At 36.4% G+C, this 12,500-nt stretch overlaps 1 protein-coding gene across 1 annotated transcript in view; it reads left to right on the top strand.

Annotated features, from left to right (window-relative positions):
* Positions 1 to 12,500, top strand: part of sdr42e2 (short chain dehydrogenase/reductase family 42E, member 2) — a 26,809-nt gene that overhangs the window by 6,151 nt on the left and 8,158 nt on the right. Inside the window, 6 exon segments of the mRNA XM_062036256.1 lie at positions 2,265 to 2,360; positions 5,795 to 5,852; positions 5,911 to 6,029; positions 6,089 to 6,164; positions 11,980 to 12,062; positions 12,401 to 12,500. The exon segment at positions 12,401 to 12,500 is cut by the window's right edge and continues 8 nt beyond it. Of these exon segments, the coding sequence (XP_061892240.1) occupies positions 2,265 to 2,360; positions 5,795 to 5,852; positions 5,911 to 6,029; positions 6,089 to 6,164; positions 11,980 to 12,062; positions 12,401 to 12,500 (532 nt within the window).

Below are 12,500 nucleotides of genomic sequence, written 5' to 3' on the forward strand. Positions count from 1 at the left end.
TCCAAATTAGGCATAATAATGTGTTAATTCCACGACTGTATATATCAGTATCGGTAATTAAAAGTTGGACAATATCGGAATATCGGATATCAGCAAAAAAGCCATTATCGGACATCCCTATTTAAAACACTTCTTTGTGGTCTACATCAGGGTTCCCTAACCTTTTTTCCACCAGGGACCGGTTTAATGTAGAGATGTCCGAAAATATTGAACTGCCGATATTATCGGCCGATGCTTTAAAATGTAATATCGGAAATTATCGGTATCGGTTTAAAAAAGTAAAATGTATGACTTTTTAAAAGGCCTCTGTACGGCGTGGTACACGGACGTAGGGAGAAGTACAGAGCAGTTGCGTCTCCCAGTCATACTTGCCAACCCTCACCATTTTCCCGGGAGACTCCCGAATTTCAGTGACCCTCCCGAAAATCTCCCGGGGCAACCATCCTCCCGATTTCCACCCAGACAACAATATTGGGGGCGTGCCTTAAAGGCACTGCTCAATAATTCATTATAACATTGATTTATTATTTTTTTGGGAGCAATGGCAAAAAAAGAATAAAGAAAGATAGACATAGGGATGATACTCGAAACCGGTTTTCCCGGTTGTTTGATAAGAAAAGAACCGAGTCCTCGGACTCGAATCCCTTTTTGAGAACCGGTACCCGTTATCGAGACCACTATAGTAAAGGAAAAGAGTTGATTCTTTCTTCGAATCCCGTCCCGACCAGAAATGCTCCGTGGGACATCACAAGAAATGACGTCACGTAGCTCAGTCATTAGGCGCAGATAGAGAAAGCAGGAAAACAATGGACGGGAAAAAGCGCTCCAAGGTGTAATAAAGTTCAAAACAAAAGCTATAATCCATCGAATAACTTTACTGAGAGATTTTAGCAGGGTAAAACACATGACCAACACTTTTACCACCAACCAGAAACATAGCAACCAGGCTAGCAACGCACCTCCTTTACGGCAGCTGTCGCAACGTTCTTAAAACAACCGCAGCACATACATATATATACAACATATCTCCCTTTTTGAACTTTGGTTTTTCTTTCCTTGTAAACGTTACAAAATCACACTGTAGATGTGCTGTCTGTCTAATTATAAATAATGCAGAAGAGGCGTGTTGGCTGACTTCTTGACGTTTACTTTCACAGCGTGGCAACATGCAACGCTTTTCGGGGCTACCGCGCATGCTCGTAACTCCCGTTGCATGCTGGGTAGTGTAGTTGTTGTATTCTCTCGCTCATAACATTTTTCCCCCATAAAGAAATAATGTTAACTCAATAAAGTGTATTTCTTTTTTTAGCTTTAACTTTTCATTTTTTTAGCATTGTAACCACATTTGCAAACAACTTTTCTCTTCATAGAATTTTCTTTCAATAAAGAAATAAAGTGCAAAAATGTCAAAGCATCATAACAAACAGTTATGTTCCAATAGCAGCAGAAGTGCACTTTTTGGAGAGCTGTATTATTTTCAGTTTTGTGCCCAAGGGACTGATTTTATTTAACACTATATTATTATTTATACACCTATAGTGATCACAGAGACAGCTTGTTTTTGTGTTACTGTATATATTTGTTTCTCTGAAAAATATACTTTGGGTAACAACAGTCAATATTTATTTATTTTATTGTATTTTTTTAGGTGGGTAACAGTCAATATTTATTTATTTATTAGATTTTATTTTTTTCTTATATAATAAAAGTGAGCTTTTGTTAAACCAAATATTGTGTGTTTTTTTCCATATACAACAACCTATCTGGACTCCATAAGAGAATCGATAAGGAATCGGTTCGATAAGAGGATTCGATAATAGGCTCGAACTCGATAATTTCTTATCAAACATCATCCCTAGATAGACAAAAGAAAAGAAAACAGCCTGCATGGCAGCTTTGTGTCAACATTGCAACTTTTTCTAGATAGATTTCACCTCATTCCACTTTTTTAAATGTTTTTTTAATTTTTGCAATAGCATTTAATTAGCTCCGGCCGCAAATGGCCCCCCGGGGCCGCACTTTGGACACCCCTGGTTTATAGGGTCGGGCGCAATAAGTGTTCAACTTCAGCCTAAACCCTTTTGGTCTGCAACATTTTCAATTTATGAACGTACAACTATTTGTTTATGTAAAACTGTTTGTTTATTTTGTTGACCACTGACCGAAGAAATAATACTAAACTAAACTAAATGATGATCATGTCTTCTCGCAGCATAGTCCCTGAATCCAGTGTTAACATCATTTGTCTTCTTTTGTTCTTGCAGAAGGACATCCGGGACTACTCGTCCCTCTTTGACTTGTGTGATGGAGTGGACTGCATCTTCCACTCGGCAGCTTACGGCATGTCCGGCCCAGAACAGGTGACCTTTGCCACATGTCAACATCACTCATTTCATGTCTAATTATCCAGACATGAACACACCTCATTACCATTCTTTTTTCAACTAATACACAGTAAAAGTGTGACGTGGAAAGGCAATGCATTATGGGTTGTGCTGCATTGTGACTGCATCTTTACATTGGGTTCAATGCAAGACTGTCATAAAGTTGTTGTTTTTTTCCTTAACAAGTTCCAAATAGGCTAGCGCAGTTGTTAGCGCTCGTGCCTCACAGCGAAAAGGTCCTGGGTTTGATTCCCAGGCTTTTTTGCATGTTCTCTCTGGGTACACTGCAAAAAGTCAGTGTTCAAAAACAAGAAAAAAAAACCACAAAAATGAGGGGTATTTTACTTGAACTAAGCAAAATTATCTGCCAATAGAACAAGAACATTTGGCTTGTCAAGACTTTCCAAAACAAGTCAAATTAGCTAACCTCAATGAACCCAAAAATACCTTAAAATAAGTATATACTCACTAATAACAAGTGCACTTTTCTTGGTAGAAATAAAAGAGACCTTTTTGCTCAATATGTTGAAAGATATTCTTAAATGAAGTAAATGCTAGTGCCATTATCTTGACATAATGATATGCGCTCGGCATTACATTTCTTCAAACCAGCAAACGTATACTAAAAACTAGTATATTGTTCTTAATGGGAAGGCAACAAGGCAAGCGCTTGTTACTCTCGGGGTCTCCTAGCCGCTCAGGCTAATCATATGGTCTAAAAATGCATTTTTCCATGGATAACATGACATCATCGCGCCAAGTGCGTGCTCTTTCAGTCTATTAGTGCGCATATATACAGCCCGGTACCCGGCCAAAATCTTTTTAATTGAAAAAAAAATAAAAAAGAGGGGGAAAAAAAGAAAGAAAAAAAAAAAGATAAGAAAAAACAATTTTTTTTAAAAAGAAGAAAGAAAAAAAAAAGGAAAATAAAGAAAAAAAAGACAGAGAAAAAAAATTTAAATACAAAAATAAAAAAATAACCAAAAAATAAAAATTAAAAAATATTGTAATTTTGAGGAATTTATCTGAATGTGCATGAACTATTTCTTAGGGATGTCCGATAATGGCTTTTTGCCGATATCCGATATTCCGATATTGTCCAACTCTTTAATTACCGATACAGATATTCCGATATTGTCCAACTCTTTAATTACCGATACCGATATCAACCGGCGTGGCGAAGTTGGTAGAGTGGCCGTGCCAGCAATCGGAGGGTTGCTGGTTACTGGGGTTCAATCCCCACCTTCTACCATCCTAGTCACGTCCGTTGTGTCCTTGGGCAAGACACTTCACCCTTGCTCCTGATGGCTGCTGGTTAGCGCCTTGCATGGCAGCTCCCGCCATCAGTGTGTGAATGTGTGTGTGAATGGGTGAATGTGGAAATACTGTCAAAGCGCTTTGAGTACCTTGAAGGTAGAAAAGCACTATACAAGTATAACCCATTTATCATTATTTATTTAACCGATACCGATACTGATATAAACAGTTGTGGAATTAACACATTATTATGCCTAATTTGGACAACCAGGTATGGTGAAGATAAGGTCCTTTTTTTTTAAATTAATAAAATAAAATAAGATAAATAAATTAAAAACATTTTCTTGAATAAAAAAGAAAGTAAAACAATATAAAATCAGTTACATAGAAACTAGTAATTAATGAAAATGAGTAAAATGAAGTGTTAAAGGTTAGTATTATTAGTGGAGCAGCAGCACGCACAATCATGTGTGCTTACGGACTGTATCCCTTGCAGACTGTATTGATATATATTGATATATTGTTAATATTAATAACTGTATCCCTTGCAGACTGTATTGATATATATTGATATATAATGTAGGAAGCAGAATATTAATAACAGAAAGAAACAACCCTTTTGTGTGAATGAGTGTAAATGGGGGAGGGAGGTTTTTTGGGTTGGTGCACTAATTGTAAGTGTATCTTGTGTTTTTTATGTGGATTTCATAAAAAAAAACACCCAAAAAAATGATACCGATAATAAAAAAAACGATACCGATAATTTCCGATATTACATTTTAAAGCATTTATCGGCCGATAATATCGGCAGGCCGATATTATCGTACATCTCTACTATTTCTGTTCAAAATTGTTTGAAATGTTAAATGAGTACCTATTTTCTATTGTTTCATTGAAAATAAATAAGCAAAGTCCATTTGGCTGTCATCTGTTTTAATTACACAATTTTGTCAAAATCATGATTTTTTTTTTTCATGCTTGAAATAAGAAATGAGGACTTTAAAAAAGTAGTTTTATACTTGTGAGTGTTGATGACACAGCTTTGCAACAGTTGATATTCTAGTTTCAAGCATGTTTTACTCAATATAGGTCATAACATCTCAGCAACAAGCTGTAATATCTTACTGACATCATTTAGGACCAAAACACTTAAAACAAGTAAAACACTCCAACATAAAATCTTATGTATGTCCCGGGATGCCCAAAATGTCCATAACACACCCAGCCGAGTCCCACGGGGACGGGGGATAAAAGTTGGAAAAGTCGGCAAAAATGTTCAAAATACCTACCCAGGTTGGAGTCCCACAAGTCCCGCCCCCGGCCGGGATGCCCAAAATGTCCAAAACGTGCCCAGCAAAGTCCCACGGGAAGGCGGGGAGAAAAGTGAGAAAAGTGGGTAAAATGTTCAAAAATCACACCCGGGTTCGAGGGCCACAAGTCTTAAGACTCCATGTGGGACTCGAACCTGGGTAGGTATTTTGAACATTTTTGGGACTTTTGCCGACTTTTCCAACTTTTATCCCCCCTCCCTGTGGGACTCGGCTGGGTGAGTTATGGACATTTTGGGCATCCCGGGACTTGCACGGCCGGCGGCGGGACTTGTGGGACTCCAACCTGGGTAGGTATTTTGAACATTTTTGGGGACTTTTGACGACTTTTCTCACTTTTCTCCCCCACTTCCCGTGGGACTTTGCTGGGTGCGTTTTGGACATGTTCCGTCATCGTCTCGGGACCTGTGCGGCCGGCGGCGGGACTCGTGGGACTGGAACCCGGGGAGGTATTTTGGACAAAATTGGGACTTTTGACCATTTTGGCCGCCTTTTCCCCTCTTCTTCCCCGCCTTCCTGTGCACCATTGCTGGCTGTGTTTTGGACAGTTGGACAAAAATAGTTTCAAGCATGTTTTACTCAATATAGGTCATCAAATCTCAGCAACAAGCTGTAATATCTTACTGACATCATTTAGGACCAAAACACTTAAAACAAGTAAAACACTCTAACATAAAATCTGCTTAGTGAGAAGAATGATCTTATCAGACAGAAAATAAGCAAATATCACCCTTATTTGACATATTTCATCTTACTTAGACTTCACTTTTTGCAGTGTGCTTTACCAGTGTATTGATAACGCTCTTCTTCCTTTTTTGTTGGCAGCTGAGGAAAAAGCAGGTGGAGTCAGTCAATGTGGGCGGGACCAATAATGTCATAAATGGTAAGAATGGGTGCGGTAAATGTGAAGTGTCTTGTTCAGCAATCAATGTATCTGTCAGTGTGCAAAGAAAGGAGCGTCCCCCGCCTGGTGTACACCAGCACCATCAACGCAGTCTTTGCAGGAGAGCCGATCGAGGACGGCGACGAGGCCTCCGTCCCCTCTGTGCCCCCCCACATGGTCAGAATTCACCTCAGGTGTCATCCGACTGTGCGTGCTCATCACTTTGTCTCTTCCAGCACATCGATCACTACTCCAGGACCAAAGCTATGGCGGAGCAGATGGTGCTGTCGGCCAACAGGTGCTCCCTCAAAGGTGCGTAAGGTAACGGGTTGCAGTAGAAAGGTCAATGGGAGCCATAAATATCCCCGTGAGGAGTTTGGTCGTGCAGTTGTAGCCACAATATTAAATGACATGTTGTATTGGATGTCCTGACCTCGTACGTAGACTGCATCAGCTCTTGTGCATCACAAAGAGACTTTAGTTACATCATGTTTGCATCAACAGGTATAAAGCCTCCCCTTTCCTCGCCACGCAACCCTACACCTTATCAGCACTCGCCTCCTTATAAATTCAATCAAGCTTAGAGCCTTCAAGTTAAAGATCATATGCCAGCCTCGGGAGTTCACATTTTCCACCGCCTTGAGTGAGTCAACCTGTTCTTGGCTAGATTCGGATGGTTTTGCACCAAAATGCTTCAATTTAATTGTCAATTTTGTGGGAAATTTAAGATATTCCTTATTATTCATGTTTTCAAAGCAATACTGAGGCCATAATCCCCTCAATTTACCCCCAAAAATGGATTAAGTGGCTGGAATATAAAGACAATATAACATACATATGCAAAAGTGCAATATATTTATCTGTACAGTAATCTATTTATTTATATCTGCACCTTATTGCTCTTTTATCCTGCTCTACCATGAGCTAATGCAACAACATTTCGTTCTTATCTGTACTGTAAAGTTCAAATTTGAATGACAATAAAAAGGAAGTCTAAGTCTAAGTTTGATGTGGAAAACTAAACTCTTATTTACATTTAAATCTCTCTTTTATGTCCATATTTGCCCAGACATTTGCTGTAGACAGACTTCATACTTGTATCTACTAAATAATACATATATTTAAATAAAGTGTCTCATATGGCAAAATATGTCTTAGATCACAGGTGTCAAACTCAAACACATTATTTTAGGCCCGCGAAAGCCTGGAAATAATATGCGTTTAATAAAATGCTTAATCTTTTCTTACTAAATATATTTGTTCTTTCTCTTTTGACATGAAAAATCATGTACTGCATGCAATTGCATATCTTTTAAAATTCAATATTATCAAAATCAAAATATTATATTATCATTAGGGATGTCCGATAATATCGGCCGATAAATGCGTTAAAATGTAATATCGGAAATTATCGGTATCGTTTTTTTTATTATCAGTATCGTTTTTTTATTTTTTTTATTTTTTATTAAATCAACATAAAAAACACAAGATACAATAATTAATGCACCACCCAAAAAACCTCCCTCCTCATTCACACAAAATGGTTGTTTCTTTCTGTTATTAATATTCTGGTTCCTACATTATATATCAATATATATCAATACAGTCTGCAAGGGATACAGTCCGTAAGCACACATGATTGTGCGTGCTGCTGCTCCACTAATAGTACTAACCTTTAACACTTAATGTTACTCATTTTCATTAATTACTAGTTTCTATGTAACTGTTTTTATATTGTTTTACTTTCTTTTTTATTCAAGAAAATGTTTTTAATTTATTTATCTTATTTTATTTTATATATTTTTTTTAAAAGTACCTTATCTTCACCATACCTGGTTGTCCAAATTAGACATAATAATGTGTTAATTCCACGACTGTATATATCGGTTGATATCGGTATCGGTTGATATCGGTATCGGTAATTAAAGAGTTGGACAATATCGGAATATCGGATATCGGCAAAAAGCCATTATCGGACATCCCTAATTATCATGTGTTCCAAAAATATTTTTTGTTAAAATAAAGATAAATACTGTACTTAAATATTTGCTTGACTTATGATTTCAAAACAAATGATCACTCTAATTGTAGACTGTAAAATTGACAATAGATTTTACGGTTGAATTCTGTCGACTGAAGTAAAATCAACTTTGGTACTGTTTTTTTTCCATATACAGTAAGACACTAAAACATTAAAAAAAACAAAAAAAAAACATTAAACAACAAAATTTTGTGGTAAAAAACAAACAAACTGGCAGCTCTGTTGCTTGAATTTTACCACTAAAAACAGTGGTTTGGTTTCTCCATTCCATTAAATTTTTTTATATGCTGTAAAATAAACACTGCTTTTACTGTAAAATTCTGGTGACTGAGCTGCCAGTTTTTAAAGTACAATTTTAATATTTTTTTGTACTTTATGTAAAAAAAAATATTGTTAATCTATTATTAATATACATGTATATTCATATATTACTCATTGTTAAAATCGGCCCTCCGATGTGGCCCTCAATGAAAACCAGTTTGACACCCCTCAATCGTTAATTTTTTTAATCCAAATGTTGTAAACGGTTGATCTCTTCTGCTATTTATTACTATTAATTTAATAGGGTTTTGTTTCCTGGTCACATGGTGGTCGCTTGTTGCTGGGCAGACTTCAGAAGGTTCAGCATGAGTGAACAGAATGATCGATTATAAAGATGATAAGACTCAATAAATAAGTATGTTTATGCACACATGGAATACCAATCACAAGTTTGTAGACACTTCATTATTAGTTTATGTCCAACATGCATATAATCACAATGCAGCACACCACATTTCAACATGTTCAAAAAGGAGTAGGAAGAAGCAGATCTTATTTAAGATGACTGTTTTTTTTTCGTTTTCCAGCAATAACTTTCACATGCGTTCACTTCCTGTACTCAATCTGGAATACAAACAACAATCTAATAAGGAAGTCTCAACAATACACTGTATTAAATATAAATAGCAATGGTTTTACGAGCAGAGGAGCATGTTGGGCAGCGCACACACACAGAGTACTTACAAGCAGACACAGTGTGTAGACAGAAAAGGGAGAACGGACGCATTTTGGTGTGAAAAGTAAAGATAAAGGTGAAGTTATAACACTGAAACACCCTCAGGAAGAGCTGCTTGAAGACATGGCTAGCTAGCTAGCGGCTAACGTCCATCCACAGTGTTTTAGCTATTTCTAAATCACTAATCCTCGTCTCCATGGCGACAAATAAAGTAAGTTTCTTACAAGTATCATTATCACTGCAGGACGAGGAATAGCTAAACATGCTTCACTACACATCTACGCATCAAAATGTAAACAAACACCATTGGTGGATCTACACCTGACATCCACTGTAATGATACCAAGTACAGGCACGTATCTAGTCGATACTACTATGATTACGTCAATATTTTTTGGCATCACAACATCTTCTTTCGTTTTTTTAAAATGTATATTATGTTTATAAAGTCAGTAAATATAAACCTGGACACATGACGACTTTGAATATGACCAATGTATGATCCTGTAACTCAGGGGTGTCCAAACTTTTTCCACTGAGGGCCGCACATTGAAAAATCTAAGCAAGCGGGGGCCATTTTGATATTTTTTATTTTAAAAACCAATATATGTATAAAAAAATATACGTTTAGGCCTCCACTCAGGCTTGATCCCGGGGACCCCAAAGGGTTTTGGTAAAAAAAATTAAAAAAAATGTGTCATTATTTAGTATTATCTTTATTATTGTTCAAGGTTTAAATCTCTAGATCAACATTAGTTCTATCTGTCAGTATAAAGTTTTTAAAGATTGAAGTTGTATGCTCTTTTTGTCAAAGAAAACATTGTTTTTTTTAGGGCTGCAACTAACGATTAATTTGATCATCGATTAATCTGTCGATTATTACTTCGATTAATCGATTAATAATCGGATAAAAGAGACAAACTACATTTCTATCCTTTCCAGTATTTTATTGGGAAAAAACAGCATACTGGCACCATACTTATTTTGATTATTGTTTCTCAGCTGTTGGTACATGTTGCAGTTTATAAATAAAGGTTTATTTAAAAAAATAAATTAAAAAAAAGCCTCTGCGCATGCGCATAGCATAGATCCAACAAATCGATTACTAAATTAATCGGCAACTATTTTTATAATCGATTTTAATCGATTTAATCGATTAGTTGTTGCAGCCCTAGTTTTTTTATGGAAAAAACACTAAATATGCAATATTTTCCCCCAGTAACATTTTAAAGTGGAATATTTGAGATTATATAATAATTGGAGCCTTAAAAATGTCAATATTTCATAACATTGATTCATTATTTTTTTTAGCAATGACACACACAAAATCCCACAAAAATTATTGGGGAGATCCAAAAATGTTTAAAAAAAAATTATACCTTTTTTTTTTTTTTTTTACTGTTTACTTTTAACACAATAATCTCGAGATCGACTTCAGATCCATCCGTCAATTATAAGTTTTATTGTTTGTTCGTTTTAGGCCCTTCTTTAAAAAAAAACAGCTCAGTTTTTTTATATGGCAAACACAAAATATGCAACATTTTCCCTAAAGAATATCTCAAAGTGGAATATTTAATGTGACGTAATTGGAGCCTTGTCAATAATTCATAATGACATTGACTTTGATTCATTATTATTTTTTTAAAGAATAAACAGCCTGCATGGCAGCTTTGTGTGATTATAGTAAACATTGCAACATTATCTTGTTACATTTCACCTGTTTGCTCTTTTATGCCAGTGGTCCCCAACCTTTTTGTAGCTGCGGACCGGTCAACGCTTGAAAATTTGTCCCATGGACGGGTGGGGAGGGGGGGGGGGGGGTGTATTTAAAAAAAATATATATATATTTTTTGTTTACATAAATAAATACAATCATGTGTGCTTACGGACTGTATCCCTGCAGGCTGTATTGATCTATATTGATATAGAATATATATATTGTGTTTTTTATGTTGATTTCATTAAAAAAAAAAAGAAAAAAAAAGAGTGAAACTAGCTAATTCGAATCTTTTTGAAAAAATTAAAAAAATAATTTATTGAACATCATTAGTAATTTTTCCTGATTAAGATTAAGTTTAGAATTTTGATGACATGTTTTAAATAGGTTAAAATCCAATCTACACTTTGTTAAAATATATAACAAATTGGACGAAGCTATATTTCTAACAAAGACTAATCATTATTTCTTCTAGATTTTCCAGAACAAAAATTTTAAAAGAAATTCAAAAGACTTTGAAATAAGATTTAAATTTGATTCTACAGATTTTCTAGATTTGCCAGAATAATTTTTTTGAATTTTAATCATAATAAGTTTGAAGAAATATTTCACAAATATATATATATTTTTTTTATTCTTGTGCGGCCCGGTACCAATCGGTCCGCGGACCGGTACCGGGCCGCGGCCCGGTGGTTGGGGACCACTGTTTTATGCCACTTATGTTTTTTTGTTTTTTCATCGTATTTTTAGAATGTGCCTTGGGCCGTTAAAAAATGACCTGCGGGCCGCAAATGGCCCCCGGGCCGCACTTTCTACACCCTGGCTGTAACTACTTGGTATCGGGTCGATACCTAAATGTGTGGTATCGTCCAAAACTAATGTAAAATATCAAAGAAGAGAAGAATAAGTGATTATTACATTTGAACAGAAGTGTAGATAGAACATGTTAAAAGAGAAAGTAAGCAGATATTAACAGTAAATGAACAAATAGATTAATAATCCATTTTCTACCACTTGTCCTTAATAATGTGTACAAAATAATAGGTGTATAAATGACACAATATGTTACTGCATACGTCAGCAGACTAATTACGAGTCTTTGTTTGTTTACTTACTACTAAAAGACAAGTTGTCTAGTATGTTCACTATTTTATTTAAGGATTTAACTGCAATAATAAACATATGTTTCATGTACACTAAGACTTTTTTGTTAAAATAAAGCCAATAATGCCATTTTTTGTGGTCCCCTTTATTTAGAAAAGTACCGAAAAGTATCGAAATAATTTCGGTACCGGTACCAAAATGTTGGTATGGTTACAACACTGCTGTGATGACTAAAAGCTGTCTAACGCTTGCTTTGCTGCCTATAAAGGTGGAGGTCTGTTGAGGACGTGCGTCCTGCGGCCTTGCGGCATTTACGGCCCCGAGGAGCGGAGACACCTGCACAGAGTGATGGTGAACAACACACACACACACACACACACACACACACACACACACACACACACACACACACACACACACACACTCCACATCTCCTGTGTTACCACCCTAAAGGTTTGCATTATTGATGGCGCTCTCCTCCAGGCGTCCAGTTACACTCCGCCTTTCTTGCAGTGTTACCTCCAAGGCGCAGTGGGAATGCACACCACCTTAATTGTTGCTCAAGTGACAAAGAAAGACTCCCAACACAACATTAGATTGTCTGTGAACTGCACATAAGATGGCACTAGTGAACAGTACTTAGTTACTGGAGGTCTTAACACCATCCGACTTCAACTGTCCTTCATCAGGTGAATCTGGAGCGCCGCTTGTTCAGTTTCAGGCTGGGCGACCCGCGGGCCAGAATGAACTGGGTTCATGTTGACAACCTGGTGCTGGCCCACACGCTTG

This window comes from Entelurus aequoreus, linkage group LG25 (genome assembly GCF_033978785.1).
Source record: "Entelurus aequoreus isolate RoL-2023_Sb linkage group LG25, RoL_Eaeq_v1.1, whole genome shotgun sequence".
In the NCBI taxonomy this organism is placed as follows: Eukaryota; Metazoa; Chordata; class Actinopteri; order Syngnathiformes; family Syngnathidae; genus Entelurus; species Entelurus aequoreus.